General features: G+C 47.5%; 1 protein-coding gene across 6 annotated transcripts in view; it reads left to right on the plus strand.

Annotated features, from left to right (window-relative positions):
- Nucleotides 1-22876, plus strand: part of LOC121323186 (serine/threonine-protein phosphatase 6 regulatory ankyrin repeat subunit B-like) — a 31000-nt gene that overhangs the window by 1031 nt on the left and 7093 nt on the right. For 3 of the 6 annotated variants that reach the window (XM_041264076.1, XM_041264080.1, XM_041264081.1), the window contains exons 2-23: nucleotides 8053-8136; nucleotides 8347-8425; nucleotides 8649-8719; nucleotides 9006-9209; nucleotides 9643-9730; nucleotides 10348-10490; nucleotides 11213-11425; nucleotides 11544-11622; nucleotides 11810-11924; nucleotides 12214-12296; nucleotides 12746-12863; nucleotides 13167-13235; nucleotides 13570-13710; nucleotides 14272-14355; nucleotides 17981-18092; nucleotides 19027-19101; nucleotides 20036-20237; nucleotides 21506-21593; nucleotides 21904-22024; nucleotides 22201-22417; nucleotides 22516-22603; nucleotides 22703-22786. In XM_041264076.1, the coding sequence (XP_041120010.1) occupies nucleotides 8053-8136; nucleotides 8347-8425; nucleotides 8649-8719; nucleotides 9006-9209; nucleotides 9643-9730; nucleotides 10348-10490; nucleotides 11213-11425; nucleotides 11544-11622; nucleotides 11810-11924; nucleotides 12214-12296; nucleotides 12746-12863; nucleotides 13167-13235; nucleotides 13570-13710; nucleotides 14272-14355; nucleotides 17981-18092; nucleotides 19027-19101; nucleotides 20036-20237; nucleotides 21506-21593; nucleotides 21904-22024; nucleotides 22201-22417; nucleotides 22516-22603; nucleotides 22703-22786 (2558 nt within the window). The remainder of the gene's footprint in view (nucleotides 1-8052; nucleotides 8137-8346; nucleotides 8426-8648; nucleotides 8720-9005; nucleotides 9210-9642; nucleotides 9731-10347; nucleotides 10491-11212; nucleotides 11426-11543; nucleotides 11623-11809; nucleotides 11925-12213; nucleotides 12297-12745; nucleotides 12864-13166; nucleotides 13236-13569; nucleotides 13711-14271; nucleotides 14356-17980; nucleotides 18093-19026; nucleotides 19102-20035; nucleotides 20238-21505; nucleotides 21594-21903; nucleotides 22025-22200; nucleotides 22418-22515; nucleotides 22604-22702; nucleotides 22787-22876) is intronic. The other 3 variants (XM_041264077.1, XM_041264078.1, XM_041264079.1) reach the window with 3 other exon arrangements.

Below are 22876 nucleotides of genomic sequence, written 5' to 3' on the forward strand. Positions count from 1 at the left end.
TACCACATAAATCTTTATTTTATTTTTTTTTGTTCAAGCAGTAGCCGTATTTTTTAGATTGCTTATTTCCATCTAACTGATTGAACGCGACTTGGTTTGTCGGTGCGGGGAAGTGTGTGACTAGCCGTCATTATTTTAAATAAGACCAATTATTTCAGTTGTAATATGTGTGTGTGTGTGTATACACACACACACACACACTGTATATATACACTATAGTCTGTGTTCCTGCGGCGCATTCCTCTGAGCACAGACTAGTTAAAGTGAGACTGTGTTTGATTTATGTACCTGTTTTTATGTCTGTGCCCACACTGGCTATTGCTCAGATAAATCAACTTCATGGACTCCAAGGAGATTAGCTGGTCCCCAGGCAAAAATAATAATAAAAAAAAAAAATCCTGTGGAGATTTAATTGTTTAACGTTCCCCACAACCATACTTCTAGCTTAAAACGGCACTTGCTAATCACTGAAGCTGCAAAGCCATTCCATATAGATTTGCATGCACTTGTTGCTAAAGTACAAACTGTTTTAAAATGCGATGCAGACTAGTGTAGCCGCACTCCCTGGTGCTTTTACAAGAAAGTGTCTAAAGCTGAGGGAACACAAAACCACTTTTTCAGGAACAGCGGCTTGAAAGCTGGTTCTGGGAGACCTGGTTTGAGGTGTGGCTTTGCTGTATCAAACCCCAAGTCTCCCCTGGTGTGCCGTGCAGCGGCCTGAAACAGTCTCCTGAAACCAAGATCCAAGCCACAGAGGCTTTACGTTCCCTCAGTTTAAGAGTTTGATTTGGGTTGCTACCTGCTGCAGTGGATTAATAACACTCCACCGCCTTGCTGTCAACTGTTACAGGACACCCAGGGTTTAGCATAGCAGTGGATGGCACTATCATTTACTATATATAATGCAGTATTCATATTCTAGTGCAATAGTAAAGCGATAGTCAACAGGGATGGAGGTAAGACTCCTATTGCATAGCAGTTTCAACCATTCCAGGTTTTACTACCATCTCAATTAGCCACAGTGTACAGGTAACAAGCTCAGATGTGTTCCATTCGTCATAGTAAAACCAGGAATGCACCAAACTGCTAGGTAATGGGACTCTTGTTTCCATCCCTGCAGTCAAAGTGACGCAAGTGGGTGCTTGACTAATCTCACTTCATATAAGTGTGTAGTGCACGGTTTCAGGTGGACAAAGGTGCATTTGCAATCCATTGTCATATAAATTACATTTTAAGGTACTGATAGTCAGCTTTAAAACAGTCCTAAGCAATAATAAGATATAATGCACAAAAATCTATGTTAGGAAACATTCACAGCTTGCACGGCAGACATTATCAAATACTGCTCAACAGAGACACTTCCTGTCTGGGAAGAATCATGAAATCTAGCTGAGCTATCAAAAAAACATCTCACCGCAGAAACTGACTTCTGAGTCTGTTGCACTTCAGCCAGTCATTTAAATGTCAATATATTTGTGATCAGTCGTAACTCATAAATCAAATCAAATAATGATCAGCTCACAAACATTTAGTGATAAGATTGTCTTGCGTGAAGCGCTAATATAAAGAGAAGCCCTTCACTGGAAGGGTTAACGTTCAGATCTTAAACAAAACAGCTACTGTGCGGTGCATTCTGTGAAAGAAAGATGAGAGATAATGAAGTTAAAAATACAATAATCCCATACCGTGGTGGGACCAGAGTCAGGGCCGAGAAATAAAAAGTCAGATGAGTGAATCCTGTTTTAAATACCATTACACACAGCTGTAACAATTATTATATTCACACAATTGTTTTGATGTTCAGCTTTTATTAAGGAGCTCCCCTAAATCTCTTTTTTTGAAAGATCCAGGGTATTAATGCTTGTGACGGTGTAGCAGTCTGCCGTGTGGGTGCGTGCATTCACTGCTGAGTGGCTGGCAGGAGATCAAGGTTGAAGTTGTTACACCCCGCAGGTGAACAGGATTTATTTACATATCAACACACTGAACAGCTCATGTGACACTGCCAGCAATGGCAGCGCTCGGAGCACATACAATGCAGTGTATGAAAACTTTGGTAGGATCTACAATTTCAGAACTAATCTTCTCTGGCAGATACGCGATAGATTACTGTATGTACTGTAGGCTAGGCTAGGCCAGTCATGTTTTGTTCTTTTCATTCAGTATTTTGGGTGGCAGGATCTCTGAACTGCTGTCGCTCACAAGATGCCAGTCACTTTAATGCCATTGAAAGACCTGCTCAAGTATGCAAATGGACTGGTGATATTAATATCAGCTGAATGTGATCAAAGGATGATGTGAGCGTCCACGGGAACCTCAGAAGCACTGTCCTAGTGTTTTCATTGGCTGAGGACTCTGTAGCTGTGACAAGCAGCAGCTCTGGTGGTTGCCCTGGTAACGGTGATGGATTGTGTCGCTGAGGAAGTGCAGTTTTGTTTTGCCTACTGGGTGAGCAAACCTGCCTTATATGGGGCTCGCTGCTGTCAAGAGCTGTGGGCAGGTTCACACATCCTGTTAGAGTTTCTTAAACCGTTACACAGTGGCCCATGTTTTACACTGTGGGCAAATTGCAGTCCATAGTAAATGGTCACTGAAAACAGGCTTTGAAATCTGCAGCAGGACCTGCTATCTAGACCATATAAAGTGTTCACTTTGAATACTCAACAGCAGTGATTTGTAAAGCGTGTGCCACCATGGTGAGCTGTGGAGTCATGTACCTTCACACTGCCAGCCTGTCAGAACATGCCACTAGTGAAGCTGGACTCGCATCAGGGACAGAAAGCTGCAAGTTTGAGGGATTTCGTAATACAGGAAACCATCATGTGAGATGCTCACTACTGTGGTACCCCCGTGCGTTGCTTCCTTGCTGTCCTCCCCGTGGGACAGAGCTGTGCCCAAGTCTCCTGAAAGCATTTCTGGAGAGCAGTTTGCATCAACAGAAGATCTGCCGCAGGCAGGAGTAATCAGACACATCCAGCAAACAGTGGAAGAGTGGGTTTCTGCTGAGGTCTTGGTGCGAACAAGATAGTGTCTGTGATGCACAGAGAATCCAGGTACTACAAACATGATAGCCTGACCTGCTGATGCTGACATAGCTGCTTCTTTGAGAGGGTGTGATCCAGCACAGAAACACAGTCACTGTTCACAGATACAATCGAACAAATCAACTCATTTAATTAATGTGCAACACCTTCAACCTGCTGAGCAGTATCTCCACTCCTCCCCCTTTCATCTGCCAACCTCACTCAGAGCACAGAGACCAACTCAAGCACGCTCCTTGATCCAGCGCAGTCTGTGTGGTACGTTTCTGTGGCTGTGCAGGTTCCATGCTGTGCTGGGTACAGAGGCCTGTGACACCTCTGGGCTTGCTGCGTAAACCGTTCAGCTGATTAGACTCCTGCCACAGTAAAGCCAGGATGCGCTGGGAGTCTTATTTCGATTCACGTTGCTGCTGCTGCTCCCTGACCTCCGCAGTCACTTTAAATGTTGTTTGGCCCAGGCCCAGGCCCAGTTTGGTGTGTTTTTGTGCAGAGGCTGAGCTCTCCGGCTCTCCTTGTTTATATTTGTATGGGTTTAATTGCAGAGTCTTCTGCCAGGGGAAGAGAGAAGGAAGTAGTTGAGGACGCCCTCTTGGCTTGGTAGCCAGGCCTCGTGTCTGCTCTACTCTGATACAGCCACGCTGTTCTCTGCTCTGATACAGTCACACCGTTCTGTGCTCTGATACAGTCACACCGCTCTGTGCTGTGATGCAGACGCACCGCTCTGTGCTGTGATACAGACGCACCGCTCTGTGCTGTGATACAGACGCACCGCTCTGTGCTGTGATACAGACGCACCGCTCTGTGCTGTGATACAGACGCACCGCTCTGTGCTGTGATACAGACGCACCGCTCTGTGCTGTGATACAGACGCACCGCTCTGTGCTGTGATACAGTCGCACCGCTCTGTGCTGTGATACAGTCACACATTTACTGTATAATTGTAACCGTAGTTGTAAGGGTAGCTAGTTGTTTAGTTGAGGCTCACAATTTGCTCACAATTTGGGTGTACAGTGGTGTGACCGGGGCACAGTATACAGTGTACAGTGGTGTGACTGGGGCACAGTGTACAGTGGTGTGACAGAGTGTACAGTGCACAGTGGTGTGACCGGGGCACAATGTACAGTGGTGTGAAAGGATGTACAGTGGTGTGACAGGGGCACAGTATACAGTGTACAGTGGTGTGACAGGGGCACAGTATACAGTGTACAGTGGTGTGACTGGGGCACAGTGTACAGTGTACAGTGGTGTGACTGGGGCACAGTGTACAGTGGTGTGACAGAGTGTACAGTGCACAGCGGTGTGACCGGGGCACAATGTACAGTGGTGTGAAAGGATGTACAGTGGTGTGACCGGGGCACAGTGTACAGTGTACAGTGCACAGCGGTGTGACCGGGGCACAATGTACAGTGGTGTGAAAGGATGTACAGTGGTGTGATCGGGGCACAGTATACAGTGGTGTGAAAGGATGTACAGTGGTGTGATCGGGGCACAGTATACAGTGGTGTGACTGGGGCACAGTGTACAGTGGTGTGAAAGGATGTACAGTGGTGTGACTGGGGCACAGTGTACAGTGGTGTGACTGGGGCACAGTGTACAGTGGTGTGACAGAGTGTACAGTGTACAGTGGTGTGACAGGGTGCACAGTGTACAGAGGTGTGACAGGGTGCACAGTGCTGTGATTGGGGTACAGTGTATAATGTCACAGTGTACAGTGCTGTGACAGGGGCACAGTGTATAGTGTCACAGTGTACAATGCTGTGACCGTGGCACAGTGTATAGTGCTGTGACTGGGCATAGTATATAGTGTTGTCACAGTGTACAGTATGCTGTGTGCAACGGGGTCCTGTAGGAGCGATGCCCTGGGCACTCTGAAACACTGCCTGTCCTCTTGGCTGCTCGATTGTTCCCAGGCCTGTGGAGACACAAGCAGGCACTTTGTTTGGGTGCCTGTGCATGCTGCCCTGGGGGAGGCTGGGTTGGGGTTAAAGGATGATTTGTGACTGTGAATGGGAGGGTTATACTGCAGACAGAGGCACTGGGGTGATGTGCTCACTGTAGGGTGTGACATTACACACATTTGAACAGTTTAACTTGAACATACTGGGAATGTTTCAGAAAAGCCATGATAAAAAGCACTCCATCACTACAGTTTAAATGACTGCAGTGTGAATAGGTGTTTCAGACTGCCGGTGGACAGCATTTTATTGTATTGAAATACATTGACCTGCACTGTTCAGCTAATGACCTAATGACAGTTCTGCAGACACAAATCCATCCTGTTCTACAGCAGCGTTGTTTGTAGTGGAGCAGTGTGAGTTTGTGACCCAGTTGTGTTCCTCAGTCTCTCATGGCCCCAGCACTGCGTGTTTCTGTGTTTTTATCTGGCTGCTGTAATGAAGTCTACAGACATGTGTCTTGCTAAACTGTTCATCCTTCTTTGTAGAATCGGATGAAAAACTCACTCTACTGGTTGGGGTTTTCTAAATTTAAGTTGGTGTGTGTGGTTTCTTGTCCTCTCTCTCTCGCTTGCTCGCTCTCTCTCTCTGTTTCTTTCTCATCTGCCTCTCCCCTCCCCTCCCTCTCTTACTGTCTGTCTGTAAGAGAAAGTGAAATGGCTAGTTCTCGACATTCTTACCTCCTTCCAGATTCCATGGAATAAAACTGCTCTGCATTGCCCCAGGTCTTTTATCAAGCAGACACAGACAGACAGACAGACAGACAGACTGCAAGCAAACACACTGAAAATTAACCAGACATTCAAGGGAATAAACGCAGGGAATTTCCAAGACTACAACTTGGTAGTCGTGGTGATTCCCTCTGTTCAGGGTTCAGAATGAGATGAACGATGTTATTTGTTTGCTGCTCTGTTTTGGGTTTATACACACAGAAACTCTCATTCAGATGCCATTGTCCTTTAAGAAACACTGCGCCCAGCCATTGCCCTTCGGAACTCGGCCACTCGGAGAAGAACAACTTCTCTTTGTTCGCCTGCTTCTCCCTGTGATGTGTAGTGATGTCATGCTCTACACTAGCAAGTTGTTCTCAAACGGTTTTGTAAATGGAGAATTTTATGAAAATCTCTGGGTTCAGTGTATGTGGAGGTCTGCGAGTTCCACACTGACACACACACATTTTATAGTGTGTTAATTAATACAGAGAATTCAAAACAGCAAACATCTCTATATCCAAGGAGAGTCACGATCCAACAGGACTGCTCATCAATCTCCTCAAATACTTTAACAAAGAAAAGTCTTTGATAAATAAACTGAATTCTAAACACTGTGAGTTTTCAGTTTATCAGTGATTTTACTTCTTTATTAAAGTATTTCGAGTGATTGATGAGCAATCCTCTTGGATCGTGATTCTCCTTGGATATAGAGATGTTTGCTGTGATTGATGAGCAATCCTCTTGGATCGTGATTCTCCTTGGATATAGAGATGTTTGCTGTTTTTGAATTCTCTATATTAATATAATATACAATAACATTTCTGGACACATTACATTTTTCATGTTTGAAAGCACGTATTTTACATTCTACACAGTTAACTTCTGCTTTATCACATAATGCAAATTATACCAGTTAAATTTTTGTTCTGTCTGTAATACCAATAGATACTGTAGATAGCAGGAGTTTTGAGCCCCCCCTGGTGGGTGTCTTATGTGGTGCACGCTGCTTGAATGGCTTGCTCACAAACAGAGTATTTTACCATGTTGAGAGAGACAAGGAGGAGGGGTCAGCAGACCTGTATAAGTTCAGAGAATGAAAACATATTGTTTTTCACTTTTCATTGTTCAAGTATGTGGGCACAGTGCTTTTTGGGTGTGTTACTGATCAAGGATTGGAGTTTTACCACGGCCCCTAAGTGTTTGCAGGCTGTGCCCGGGCTGGGAGGGCCACCCCAGAAAGTGAGAGATACTGGCAGTTATACAGAACCACATTGCAAAGCTGCAGCACATTGAAAACTCTGCTCATTCTCACACTCTGCATGAACAGCTTGTAACATCTGATACATCAGTCCCTCTGCTTCGCAATCTCACTACAATTTATGTTATAAGATGAGCCCTGCACATGGCTTATTAACTTATTGTATAAATCCCAAACTAAAACTCCTTGTTGGTTATTAAATGTAGACCTATGACGTGTGTTTTATGCACATGGACGACATGTGCTTTGTACACAAGATGAGATATACTGCCGTTTTGACAACTCTTTTAATGGAGAGTTATTTTTTTAAAGCACAGGACTGGGTATACAGTACCAAGCAGTTCCCTGACTTGGCTTTCCTGTAAGCTTTGCACATGACCTTATCTGATTAGCATGTGGTGCTCAAGGCATTTCCACTCATGTACTGCAGTAGCTCTGTAGAATAACATTTTCCACGATGCTGCGCTATATAAAGACCTACAGTACAGCTGTTAGGAGGCTGACCGTGAACAATTACCGGTTAACAATTCAACTCACTGCGAATCTGCTCCTCTCATTCATTATTCATTTCATTGGAAAGTAAAACTACTGGGAAGTCCTGCAGACAAGCGTACAGTGCAGTAGCATACACTGAAGAAGATGCACAACAGCACAGTTCCACATAGAGCTGGTTAATCTGCATGGCTTTCCCATTTCAAATTTATAAACCTACATTTTCAACAGTACTACCAGTTTTGATTCTTGGCAGCTCACACTGAAATGAAATGTACACAGATAGTAATCAGACTCCTATTGCAATGCAGTGCAACCCAGTCCAGGTTTGTCTTATTAAACAGTGTCTTATTTCCACCCCTGAAGGCACATGATCAGTTACTGCGCAGAATTCTGAATTTCTAATGCAAGCACGTTCAGAGTGTTTTTTTGGTGATCGAGCTCCCTGGCGTCCTGTTTTGTTCTGAGAGGTGAATCTGTTTGGGGCAGTGCAGCTTCCCTCCTCGCCTTTCCTCGCAGGGCTCAGTGACTCCAGTGCCATGTTTCATCTTTCTGTCTCTTTACTGTGTGTCTTTATTTATTTCCATTTCTAGCCCCCGCTGATCCAGGCCATATTTAATGGGGATCCGGAAGAAATCCGAATGCTGATCTATAAGACCGAGGATGTCAATGCTTTGGTTTGTATTATCATTGTCATGATCATTATTAGTAGTAGTTTTAGGAATAATGTACTGTATATAGAACTGTAACCTCTTGAAGTTTAGACAGATGTCCATCTTAAGTACTAATTCTATTGTCATCATGGTTATTGTTCTTGTAGCCTTATTGCCGTTGTTGGTGTGTTTCACGGTGGCTGGGTGAGAATGTCCTTCTCTTGTTTCTTCCAGGATTCAGAGAAACGGACCCCCCTGCATGCTGCAGCCTTCCTGGGGGACGCAGAGATCACAGAGCTCCTCATCCTGTCAGGTACTCCTGTCTCATGTTCTCTCACCCTTGCTTATACTCCATGACCTTCCCTGAGAGTCCCATCCTGCTTGCACCCTGTCCCTCTTTCCATCTCTCCCTCACTCAGACCCTCCCATCTCGCATTACCTCTCCCTGTCTGTATACAACTTATTTGCTCCCAGTAGTTTCATGTATAACTCCTCTCTCTCTTTCCTCCCCTCACGGTGCTCTCCCTGTGTCTCAGGTGCCCGTGTGAATGCCAAGGACAACATGTGGCTGACTCCCCTGCACAGAGCCGTGGCGTCGCGCAGTGAGGTGAGTGCTCTGCTACAGCTTAGAGCTCCACATCCCTTTGTTAGTTAATGCGCCTCGTGCAGTTTGGTAGAGAGGATCACGAATCTTGAGTGCATCTGTCTGCTCAAACTGCAGAATGACTGAGTCACCCTGCACACCACATGTTAAATGACAGAAAAACCATTGGACTCTGGAATTTTTATTTAACATAGCTCCTTCTGTGTCCCATGTGTCTGTCTGATCTCTCGATGAAACCCGGAGACAAGCATTTTTCCAGTTTGTGAGCGTTTTGTGTCCCGTGTTCCAGGACGCGGTGCGCGTGCTGATCCGACATTCTGCCGACGTCAACGCGCGTGACAAGAGCTGGCAGGCTCCGCTGCACGTGGCCGCGGCCAATAAGGCACTGCGCTGCGCTGAGGTCATCATCATCCCGCTCCTCAGCAGCGTGAACGTGTCAGACCGGGGGGGCAGGACGGCGCTGCACCACGCTGTGCTCAACGGACACGTGGAGGTGAGGGGGGGCACCTTGGTAAATGTCTACCTTAGGAAATCTGCACGGTCATTTTCCTATGCTTGTCTTGTAGTTGTGTTTAGATCATTTTATTTTTGTATTTGTTGTACTTGGCTTAAAATGCTTTCACTGTGGGAAAACTTTATAGCAGGGTGACAAAGTCTAATATACAGTAAACTGTAACAATGATATAAGGAACAGATTATTAACAAAAATGTACAGATTGGGTAAAAAAAAAATGGGGAAATCTAGCTTGTAATATAAAATGTAAGCTTATGATCCCAGTGTACTCTTCAATGACTAACATTTGGACTATAGGTTTTTCTCGGTGTCTTCCTCAAGAAAAAGCCCTGCAGTTGAAAGTTTGCCCTTGACTGTTCCAAGGTTTCTGATGTTGGAGGCCCTGTGTGTGATCTGGCTCGTTTCGTTTCAGATGGTTAACCTGCTGTTAGAAAAGGGAGCTAATATCAACGCCTTTGATAAGAAGGACAGGAGGGCACTGCACTGGGCTGCTTACATGGGTAAGAGTGGGCGTGGCGCTGCGGGGCTGCACAAGGGCATGCCTTTACTCCACTGAACAGCTTCCATCTCAAGCTTCTGATGAGATCTGGAAGGGGGGTTTGATTGCTTGGACAGTATGGGATTCTCAGTACATTTCTACAATAGCTCAGTCACATCACTGTGGGCCTGCAAAACAAGTGGATTAATGCATCTGGGGTATAATTGATGGAAAACTTCAGGAATCTGTGGTATGAACGGGACAGCTTTTCTAACAGTGTGACAAGTTCTGATCAGAGCTCTGTACTCTGAACGCACTGGGATTAGGGGTGCATCAGTGAATCGCGAGCATTTCTTTAAAATATATATTGTTTCCTAATGGAGGGGTGTGTCGTTTGTATTGTGAGACGAGACCAATTGCGCGACACAGCTTGTTGTAGTTGAATACACACTGTCCCTATCCCATTGCATTTTTATGTTTTAACAAAATAGACTGTCGTTAATTGATCATTTTGAGGTTACTGTGCATGACGCAGGCAGGGCCAGCACGTGCATGGTGATCCACAGTGGTGGTGGCCTGTGTGTCGTGTGGTTGATCTCGGTGCTGCTGACCCTGAACCCTTGTGTCGTCTGATCCCAGGTCACCTGGAGGTGGTGTCGTTACTGATCAACCATGGAGCGGAGATCTCCTGCAAGGACAAGCGGGGCTACACCCCACTCCATGCTGCGGCTTCCAACGGGCAGCTCGGGGTGGTCAAGCATCTGCTCAACCTATCTGTGGAGGTCAGCAATTCAGATTCAGGGATGGAAATAAGCCTCCTATTGCAAAACACTTTCATCCATTTCAGGTTTTACTAGGAGCTTGATTAGCCACAGCGGACTGAAGGTAAGAAGCTCAGGTATGTCTTATTAAACTCCTAGTAAAACCAGGAAAGAATCAAACTGCTCTGCAGTGGGAGTCTTATTCCAATCCCTTATTTGTCTTACAGAGTGGTATGTATCTTGGGATGTATTTGAGAGCACTGGAGCAGTCTGCATTGAAAAGATAGATTGAAAAGATTGCTTCCTGAGGACTCTGTGTCTTTACCAGTGTTTTTTGAAATCCTCTTTGTTTTCATAAGCTGTGAATATACTGGAACAGAACAGACTAGATAAGGGGTACGGTACTCCAGGACTTGAGAGTAGAGGACTGCAGACCTCCAATTAGGGGTCAATGTTTTAATAAAGTTATCCTTGGGCCTGTAGAACTGCCTGACCCTGCATGTAAACCAGGAATGCCAGTGTAGAAGAGACACTATCCCAAACCTTTTTGTATCAGAAACATTTTGACATAGTTTCTTGTAGTTTTACATTAATGTTTAAGGGGGGAGGGGGTCAGACAATTTTTAAGGGCATAATGTAGATTAGTGATGGGAAGTAATCCAGGTCTGTGGATTACCCCATTCTACCACCCTCTCACTGTGCCCCCCACTCTGTCCCCCCTCACTCTGACTCTCTGTCTCTAGATTGATGAAGCCAATGCATTTGGTAACACGGCTCTGCACATCGGCTGTTTCAATGGGCAGGACGCGGTGGTGAGCGAGCTCATCGATTACGGAGCCAACGTGAATCAGCCCAATAACAAGGGCTTCACCCCCCTGCACTTCGCAGCGGCCTCCACACACGGGGCGCTGTGCCTGGAGTTCCTCGTCAACAACGGGGCCGATGTCAACGTGCAGGTGTGTCTCTGGGGTTTGTGGCAGCAGCGTGATTTCTCTCTCTCTCTCTCTCTCTCTCTCTCTCTCTCTCTCTCTCTCTCTCTCTCTCTCATGCTCTCACTCGTTTTTGTTCCGGCAGGGTCGAGATGGGAAGAGTCCCCTCCACGTGACCGCTGTGCACGGCCGCTTCACTCGCTCGCAGACCCTCATCCAGAACGGTGAGACACCAGGGCAAATCCCAGTTGCTCTGACAGATGCTGTTACTGTTCCTATCTCAGCGTTTAATACATGCACTGCACATTCCCTACATGGTCAGTGTAGTCTAGTGCTTAGAGCTGAGGGAGGCTAGGTTGCTGGGGGATGTGGTTTAGTGATGGGTGACGTGGTCTTGCTGTTGTATTGCAGGTGGAGAGATCGACTGTGTGGATAAGGATGGGAACACCCCTCTGCACATCGCAGCCCGCCACGGACACGAGCTCCTGATCAACACTCTCATCACCAGCGGAGCCGACAGCACAAAGTGAGCAACAATGACGCTGCTGAATCCATTAGTCAGTAAAGAACTCCGTGAAGCTGTCAGTCACTTAGTTACCAAGTCGACCTTGGGGGTGTAGCCGACAGAAACTAAATTTAATAAATGCAAAGTGTTACAAAATGTAGGATTCAAACACCAAATGGATGCTACTGCATAGAACTAGAACAGAACCACGAGAGAAGTCCCTTGGTGTTGCAACTGACTGTAACCAGCTCGCGGTGGATGTTTGCCCTTGTAACTGTCGTTGTTCCTGTCTGTTTCGTGCTGTGTCTAGGCGTGGTATCCACGGCATGTTCCCGCTGCACCTCGCTGCTCTCAAGGCTCACGCTGATTGCTGCCGCAAGTTGCTCTCCTCAGGTATGGGGGTAGCTGTTGAGGAGGTGTTCTCAGAAGGAGATGTATTGATGTAGAACACCGGGGGGGGTGTGTCTGTGTGTACGTGTTGGTGTGGGAGATTAATGATACGCAAGGTTTTCTCTATTTCTTTTGTATCAAACTGTCAAGGTGGAGGGCCCTTCCTCTGTTCTCATGCCGGGGATTGTAGGAAGACTCGTGTTGCAGAGCAGTTTGAGTTTTACTGATGGCTTAATAAGAAACAAGTGGGTTTCTCCTCTCTGCAGAAAACCCAATAGAGGAGTCTTACTTCTAACCCGACATGCAGACTGCAGCTTGTGTGTCCCTTCTCTCCTTAACTCTCAATTTGGCCTCTTCCTCCTCTCTCTCATTCTGTCTTCTGTTCTAACGTGTCTTTCTCGCCTCTGTCTGTTTCTCTATCCTTCTGTCTGTCTCTTTCTTTGTCATGCCAGGCCAAAAGTATAGCATTGTTTGCTCGTTCAGTAACGAGTTGGTCCTGTCTGCAGGCTTTGAGATAGACACCCCGGACAGCTTTGGAAGGACCTGTCTGCACGCTGCGGCTGCCGGAGGGTGAGTTCACGACCTCTTTGCGTGTGAGAGCCGTCCAATTACAGGAGAGGAAGTAGATTCTTTATCGACAGGCAGCTGGGTTTCATTATCCGCTAATCTGATTATCAATATCGTCCAATATGCTTTGCTATTGATGGAACAAATTAAAAAAAGACTGAGTTTAAATGTTCTTATGGATATACAGCAGCTGCACGTAATGACACACAAACAGCGAGTTTGTCATGTACGACATTGCCCCCTTCTATGTGTGGCTGGAGGTACAGTGCCTGTGTGCAGTGCTCTGAACTTTTTTGTTTCCTACAGAAATGTTGACTGTGTGAAACTCCTGCTGAGCAGTGGGGCGGACTTTAACAAGAAGGACAAATGTGGAAGGTGAGTGGGCTTTATTAACAAACTCCCTCTACCCCTGTCTATCCACCATCTCTTAAAAGCACAGCAGTGTAATAAAGCACAGTAAAAGCATGGTAAATGTAAGCATTGAAAAGGACAGAAGTGTGTAGAAAAGCATATTAAGACATGGCAAACAATATTAAATGGTAAAATGGTAAATGCATGGCATGACCAAGAAAAAACTGCAACATGATTGCAGTAAAATTTTGCTGCCTTTTGGAGTAAGTACTCCAGTTTGCTAGCCCCAGTGCTGCAGTGCTCGGCGAGTCCTCCCCACTCTTCTGCTCTGTTAGTAAGTTCTGATGTGTCGTTGCAGGACCCCGCTACACTACTCTGCGGCGAGCCGTCACTTCCAGTGCATTGAGACGCTTGTTTCCACGGGAACCTGTGTGAACGCAGTCGACGACTGGGGCCGCTGTGCCCTGCATTATGCAGCGGCCTCTGACCTTGACAGGAAGTAAGAGCATGGCTCTACAGGAAGGGAGTGTGAGCAGCAGGAGCGTTGCCATCTCTCTCTCGCCTCCTAGTGGCTCAGTTAGCATCCACGCTTGTCCCCCTTTTATTGGGCCGAAAATCTTTTGGCTCTGTTCTCACTTGTTTTTTTTCACATTAAGCTATGCAGATATTTCAGGTACAGTACAATGCTATTGATAAACTGCAGGTTCCTGTGCTGTAGGTCACATGGTCTGATTTGCAGCTAGACCACTGTGAGAGTGAGTTTGGTCTACAACTTAACACTAAGTGATTAGGTACTCCAGGAAAGAAGCTGCAACTTTTCAGCAGTGTGGCATTGGCTTTGAAATATCTGCATCTCAATGGAAAAAGGGGGACCTGTGACAATTGAGACTTTCTGGACCATATTCTGGAAACGTATGACTTTGTGGAATTCGGTGCAAAATTAATTGTTATCAAGCCTTAAGATTGTTTAGGTTTAAATTAATTAACCACTGGACTAGTTTTTAAAAAAAAAAAAAAAGAAAATTCCTGAAAAGAACTCTTGTCTGATTGGTCTGTGAAGGAGGCGCAGTATTTTGGGGGAGACACACGGAGCAATGGAGGAGAGTGAGGGATCCCAGGAGGAGAGAGAGAAGGAAGCCTCGCTGTAAGTGAAAGACATGCCGGTGTGCCCTACACTAACGCCCCCTCACTCCCCCTCTCCGTCTGCCTGCCTGCTAACCGCTAGGCTACCCCCAGGGGGCAGTCCTGAGGTGACTAACATTCTACTGCTGTTTAAAACAATTACTAACATGGCAATGCCTCTCGTGACAGGGCTGTGTCCTCTAATTTAGTACACTCTTACTAGGGCTGTGCAGTTATTTAGGAAATGCCAGTACTTCACTTTAGGTTGTCTTTAACGTAAATAAAATAAGAATGAGTTTATTAATGACAACAAGGCATTCCCTTGTTTGTCCTTGTCTACACAGTTGTCGAGTACCAATGTGTACCAATCTGACAGGGTGATTTTAATAATTAACGTGATCAAACTAAAACCACACCGATTTTACCTGTGATTATTTGTCTTTCCTTTCTTTGATATAAAGTCATTTAATTTTTGCTTTGCATGTTTTCATAGAAATGTGTCATTTCTGCAGTGAATTGTGGAACTGTAGTCCTGGGCAGGATTTAACCTCTGCTTGGACTCCACAAACAAATACATTTCCCAGTGTGCACAGAGACTGATAATGCAGTCAGTGTGATTCCCTCTTCTGGTAGGGTCAAGGATAGGTGTACATGACAGTTGAGGGGAATTTGCTAGTTTCATTTTTGTGTCAGTTTATGGACTCTCCTGTGGTACGACAGTTAAAATGTCTGCTCCCAGGGTAAAAGTAAATTCACTATCAAGTGGTGTTTAAATCCCTCAATGCGGAAGTCACTCAGACTCACGCACACACACGCACGCACACACACCCTCACTTTCACTCACAGACTCACACGCGTGCGCACACACACACATACACACCATCGTTCTCACTCACTCAGACTCACACACACACACACCATTGCTCTCACTCACTCAGACTCTCACACACACACCATCGCTCTCACTCACTCAGACTCGCACACACACACACCATCGCTCTCACTCACTCAGACTCTCACACACACACCATCGCTCTCACTCACTCAGCTCTCACTCACTCAGACTCACACACACACCATCGCTCTCACTCACTCAGACTCTCACACACACACCATCGCTCTCACTCACTCAGACTCACACACACACACCATTGCTCTCACTCACTCAGACTCACACACACACACATCCCTCGCACTCACTCACACACACACACAGCTCGCTCTCACTCACTTCACACACACACCACGCTCTCACTCACCCTCCACTCCATCAGACTATCACACACCATCGCTCTCACTCACTCTCACACACACACCATCGCTCTCACTCACTCAGACTCACACACACACACCCATCACTCTCACTCACTCAGACTCACACACACACCATCGCTCTCACTCACTCACTCTCACACACACACCATCGCTCTCACTCACTCAGACACACACACACCATCGCTCTCACTCACTCAGACTCTCACACACACACCATCGCTCTCACTCACTCAGACTCTCACACACACACATCGCATCTCACTCACAGACTCACTACTCACCACACACCACCGCTCTTCCTCTCACGTGACACACCCATCGCTCTCACTCACTCACTGTGTGTGTCTGTTGGTAGGCGAGACTTGAGTCAGACGTGCTAGGAACAGACTCTCACAGCTCACACACACACACCGGTCGCTCCTCACTCACTCAGACTCACATCACCACACACCATTGCACCACCACCACTCAACAACACACTCACTCGCTCTCACTCAACTCAGACACATCACACACACCACGACTCTCACACCATCACTCTCACTCACTCACACTCACACACACACACCCTCGCACTCACTCACTCACTCTCACACACACACCATCGCTCTCACTCACTCAGACTCACACACACACCACACCCTCGCACTCACTCAGACTCTCACACACCATTGCTCTCACTCACTCAGACTCACACACACACATCACACACTCTCACTCTCACACACACACACACACATTCCATCGCACTCACTCACTCACTCACACACACACACCATTGCTCTCACTCACTCAGACTCACACACACAAGGTAGTGTGACGTGAGTGAGTCTGAGTCATCGCTCTCACTCACTCACTCTCTCACACACACACCATCGCTCTCACTCACTCAGACTTCACACACACACCATCGCTCTCACTCACTCACTCACACACACACCATCGCTCTCACTCACTCAGACTCTCACACACACATCATCGCTCTCACTCACTCAGACTCACTCACACACACACACATCGCTCTCACTCACTCAGACTCACACACACACACCCATCGCACTCACTCACTCACTCAGACTCTCACTCACACACTCTCACACACACTCACACACATCTCTCATGCACACACTCACTCACCACTCCTCACTCACACACACACCTCCACTCTTTACGCGACTCACTCTCACACACTCAGACTTCCACTCTCAGACTCACACACACTCTCCATCACTCTCACTCACTCACTCTCACACACCATCACTCTCACTCACTCAGACTCTCACACACACACTCACTCTCACTCTCACACACACACCATCGCTCTCACTCACTCACTCTCACACACACACCATCGCTCTCACTCACTCGCACACACACACCCACACTCATCAGACTCTCACTCACTCAGACTCTCACACACACACACCATCGCTCTCACTCACTCACTCTCACACACACACCATCGCTCTCACTCACTCACTCTCACACACACCATCGCTCTCACTCACTCGCACACACACACCCATCGTTCTCACTCACTCAGACACACACACACCATCGCTCTCACTCTCAGACTTGCACACACACCATCGCTCTCACTCACTCACACACACACACACCATCGCTCTCACTCACTCACACACACACACCCATCGTTCTCACTCACTCAGACTCTCACACACACACACTCACTCAGACTCTCGCACACCATCACTCTCACTCACTCAGACTCTCACACACACACACACATCCATCACACTCACTCACTCACTCTCACACACACACACCATCGCTCTCACTCACTCACACTCACACACACACACCATCGCACTCACTCACTCTCACACACACACACCATCGCTCTCACTCACTCACTCTCACACACACACACATCAGACCTCACAACTCCTCCACACACCCATCACTCTCACTCACTCAGACTCCCTCACACCACACACCACACCATGTGTCTCGCCACACACCCACCATCGCTCTCACTCACTCACTTAGACTCTGTGTCACTCACCATCGGCGGACTCACACACACACACACACCATCGCTCTCACTCACTCAGACTCTCACACACACACACCATCGCTCTCACTCACTCAGACTCTCACACACACACCATCGCTCTCACTCACTCAGACTCTCACACACACACACCATCGCTCTCACTCACTCAGACTCTCGCACACACACACACACACACACACCATCGCTCTCACTCACTCAGACTCTCGCAAACATACACACACACCATCGCTCTCACTTACACACACACACACACACACACACACACACACACACCATCGCTCTCACTCGCACACACACACAGTGAACTGTCACGTCTCTTGTGTCTTGTTCTCAGGTGTCTGGAGTTCCTGCTGCAGAATGAAGCGAACCCGTCAATCCGAGACAAGCAAGGCTACAGCGCCGTGCATTATGCTGCAGCCTACGGGCACAGGCACTGCCTCGAGCTGGTGAGTGTCTGAACAGCGCCACCTTCCCCACTGGAAGGGGTACTGCACCTCCACAAACTTTTAATTCAAACCATCTGAAGCACAGAGTAAATAGCAAGTACTGTATGTTCATGATTTGCTGATGTATAGAAAAATCTGAGGTCCTACAGGTGTGAAGATGTTAACTTACCTGCTGTTACTGTTTAAACCCTGTTTACACATATTGCATGTCTTCTTGCTCCTGGGGGGTGCTTCATTTAGAAAAACGATCCCGATTGAAATGGTTTAGAAGACAGCTGTGCAGTGTACTTTGGTGCTATCCTATGGAGCTATGTGGTACTGTGACCAAGGGAGGGGGAGGGAGAGGGAGAGAGAGAGAGTGTGTGTGTACAGTAGGTCCTGTTGTGATGTGCAGGTCTCATCGACTTCCGTTCTGTATAAACAGCGCTGCCTACAGGGGCCTTGTTGGAAGGAAGTCGGGGTGAGCGGTCAGAGGTCAGGAGTATGGGATCATGTGAATTCAGTCAGAGAGAGTCACTGCTTCAAGTATCATGACCTGTCAGTACATTTTAAACCTTGCTTTGTGCATCTCTTTGCAAAAATAAGAAAGTTAACATAATTTTATTTGTGGGACACATCTGTCTCTTGTACCTTAAAGGGTTAAAGAGCAGTGTGTTCCCGATTTGTTTGTGACTTGTTTTATTTCCTGTGTTTGTGTGATCAGCTCGCCAGCAAAGGCCCCCTGGAGATGGCATGTGAATCTGTCTCTCGCCTACATGGTGGTGGGGTTGCTGGCTCTTCAGACCTCTCTCCATGTCTCATGTGCATGTCAGTGCAGCGCATGGCCCCTCTCTCTCTCGGACAGGCCTGTAAAGGGACGTGGCAGGGCTCACTCTGAGGAGGGTCTACAGTAATTTGGATTTCAGGAATAACCCGTCACTCTGCTGTCTTGCAGCTCCTGGACCGGGCCCACAGCAGTCCAGAGGATTCAGGATCTCAAGGTGGAGCGAGGAGCCCCCTGCACCTAGCGGTGAGTGTGTGTGGACGGCAGGGTTACAGATTCTCTGCCCTGTCGGTGAGGTTAAAGGCTCTGTAACTAGTACTGCAGATGAGGCCTGCTCTTTCGCATAGCGGTTGAGATGCTTGCTAACTAGATAAACACAAGGGACAGTAGAGCCTCATAGTTAAACGACACCCACAGCTGACACAGAGACCAGGCTCCTGGCTGCTGTAACTTTGGGGGGCAGTACTCCTGCATTCAAGACATTGAAAAGGACATCTTGTCAGAATGTTTGTCGCTTAACTTTTATTTGGTTTCTTTCGGTATTTCTAAGTTCTAGTTCTGGATCTCTTCAAATCAAGTTTTCAGTAGGTTTGTTGTTTTGATTTCTTATGCAGAAGTTCCAAGCAGTTTTGCTGTGCTCTCTTGATCTCCGTGCTGGTCCTGATGTGCAGTACTGGGAACCAGAGTGATCCCAGGGCTTAAAGGGATGATCTGGGAAAGTTGAGGAGCCTCAATCTATTTAGCCTGAAACAAAAAAGAATTGGAGGTTCTTGAGAGGTCTTTAAAATCTTTAATCTTTAAAATAGGAGTGGACAAACCCAAGCAGTGTGAATATGAAGAACAGTTACGACAATTAAAGGCGAGATCAGTGAATTTTTAAACCAGCGCTCTCTCTGCCTCTGAACAGCGCTGATTGTGTACAGTATGTATTTTGACCGTTGTATTTTATTTGCATTGTTGCAGTTTTCAGTTAATAGCTCAGGGATTTCCCAAGCAGTAAACTCATTTTTGGCTAATCCGGGATTTTCACCGATTCCCAATCTGCATGGATTGGGAGGTCTGCTGTACTAGGAACGAGACGAGCGTTGTTGGGTCGAACAGCCTCCTTCTCGTTTGTGAATCTTTTCCTGTTGTTGTCACGGTGTGCGTGTGCTCAGTGTTGCCCCCGTGTGTCTCGTAGGCGTATCACGGGCACGCGCAGGCTCTCGATGTGCTGCTGCAGTCCGCGTCGGATCTTGACACTGTGGATGAGGGGGGCAGGACGCCGCTGTCTCTCGCTGCTCTACGCGGACACGCCGAGTGTGTGGAGGCTCTGCTGAGCCAGGGGGCCTCCGTCAACGTGAGGGAGAAGAGCCGAGGAAGGACACCTCTGCACCTGGCAGGTAAGCAGTGACACAGGCACACACTGTGACACAGACAGACACACCCACACATAGTGACACACTGGCACACACTGTGACACAGACAGACACACCCACACATAGTGACACACTGGCACACACTGTGACAGACAGACACCCACACATAGTGACACACTGGCACACACCATGACAGACAGACACCCACACATAGTGACACACTGGCACACACCGTGACAGACAGACACACCCACACATAGTGACACACTGGCACACACTGTGACACAGACAGACACACCCACACATAGTGACACACTGGCACACACTGTGACACAGACAGACACACCCACACATAGTGACACACTGGCACACACATAGTGACACACTGGCACACACTGTGACAGACAGACACCCACACATAGTGACACACTGGCACACACTGTGACAGACAGACACACCCACACATAGTGACACACTGGCACACACTGTGACACAGACAGACACACCCACACATAGTGACACACTGGCACACACTGTGACAGACAGACACCCACACATAGTGACACACTGGCACACACTGTGACAGACAGACACACCCACACATAGTGACACACTGACACACACAGTGACACAGACAGACACACCCACACATAGTGACACACTGGCACACACTGTGACACAGACAGACACACCCACACATAGTGACACACTGGCACACACTGTGACAGACAGACACCCACACATAGTGACACACTGGCACACACTGTGACAGACAGACACCCACACATAGTGACACACTGGCACACACTGTGACAGACAGACACCCACACATAGTGACACACTGGCACACACTGTGACAGACAGACACCCACACATAGTGACACACTGGCACACACTGTGACACAGACAGACACACCCACACATAGTGACACACTGGCACACACCGTGACAGACAGACACACCCACACATAGTGACACACTGGCACACACCGTGACAGACAGACACCCACACATAGTGACACACTGGCACGCACTGTGACACATAGGCACACACAGTAGCACATTCTCTTCCAACAAGGTAGTTCCAAACCTATGAAATACTCAGACCGACATTGTCTGGGTCCCCAGGAACAGTTACACTTGCTGTTTGCCTCCTGTTTCTGCCAGGTGTAAATATTTCCTCAATAACCTGCCACTTCTACTTGATTATGCATTTGGAATTACGTATTAAAAAATGTTGTCTATAAATTACTGTGTGTTCAGCTTTGGTCGGTCTTCCTCTGTCTCCTCAGCAATGAATGGACACACGCTGTGCCTGCAGTTGCTGATAGAGGGCGCTGAGAGTACAGACATTGTGGACATCACGGACTCCCGAGGACAGTGAGTCTCTCTCTTCTGTTACCCGTTGATAGAATTACACCCTTAGTCTGCACCATTCTGTGGACAGCATCCCTCATGATATTAATGTGGAGTCTTCTGAACGTTGAATTTATTTAGTTTCGTTTAGTATTTCTAAACTGACCATTATCTATGAAACAGTGGTGTTCCTGAATAAGTGTGTAAGGTCCCGTCCTGCCCTTTTAAAAGTAGCAGAGTGTAATAAAGCATGAAAGTGTGGTACACACAGTGAAAGCAGAGGTAAGCATTGGAAAGCCCTCTCACTGTGCTGTGACCTACCCCCATCTCTCAGGACCCCCCTCATGCTCGCCGTGGCGAATGGTCACATGGACGCCGTGGATCTGCTGCTGCTGGACAAGGAGGCGAAGGTGGACCGAGTGGATTCACAGGGCTGTACTGCCCTGCATCTGGGGGTGAGCCAGTCTGTGTTTTGGTCTGTTTGGCAGTCTGTGAGTGTGGTCTGTGTATGCCTGTCAGTGTATGTCTGTCTGCCTTCTTATTGGCACCTAGCCTTTGTTCTCTTTTAGTGTCTGTATCACAATGGGGGGTACTCTTTTATCTTTCACATTCTCTCTCTCTCACTTTGCAGATCCTTACTGGTCACGAGGACTGTGTTCAGCTGCTGCTGGAGCAGGAGGCCTCATACCTGTTGGGTGACTGTCGCGGTCGCACGGCTCTGCACTTTGCTGCGGCGAGAGGCCAGGCCTCGTGGCTCTGCGATTTCCTACCAAACACCTTTTCCGAGGGGAACCCTGCGCTGCGGGACAGCCAGGGTTACACGCTGCTGCACTGGGCCTGCTACAACGGTGAGACAAAGCGCTTGTCTGCTTCACTCTGTTTCTTCTAGTTTAACCTCTGGGTGGGGTTCACAGGTTTGACCCCCTCTTCCCGGCTCTCTCTCCAGGTCATGAGAACTGTGTGGAGGTCTTGTTGGAACAGAAAGCGTGTCGCAGCTTCGAGGGGAACTCCTTCTCCCCGCTGCACTGCGCTGTGTGAGTTTCTCTCCATCTCTGACTGTTTCTGATTGGCATGTCTCTGTACTGCGCTATCTCTACTGTGTCTGTACCTCACTGACTGGGGTCTCTCCGCAGGATAAAGAATCACGAGAGCTGTGCCTCGATCCTGCTGGACACGCTGGGTTCCAGCATCGTGGAGTGCAGAGACATCAAGGGCAGGTAGGAGCTCTGCATTACTGCAGCGCTGCCTGCTAATCAATCCATCCATCCATCCCTTTATTAAAACAGGCACAAAAACAGTTCATTTAC

Source organism: Polyodon spathula, chromosome 11 (assembly GCF_017654505.1).
Source record: "Polyodon spathula isolate WHYD16114869_AA chromosome 11, ASM1765450v1, whole genome shotgun sequence".
Lineage (NCBI taxonomy): Eukaryota > Metazoa > Chordata > Actinopteri > Acipenseriformes > Polyodontidae > Polyodon > Polyodon spathula.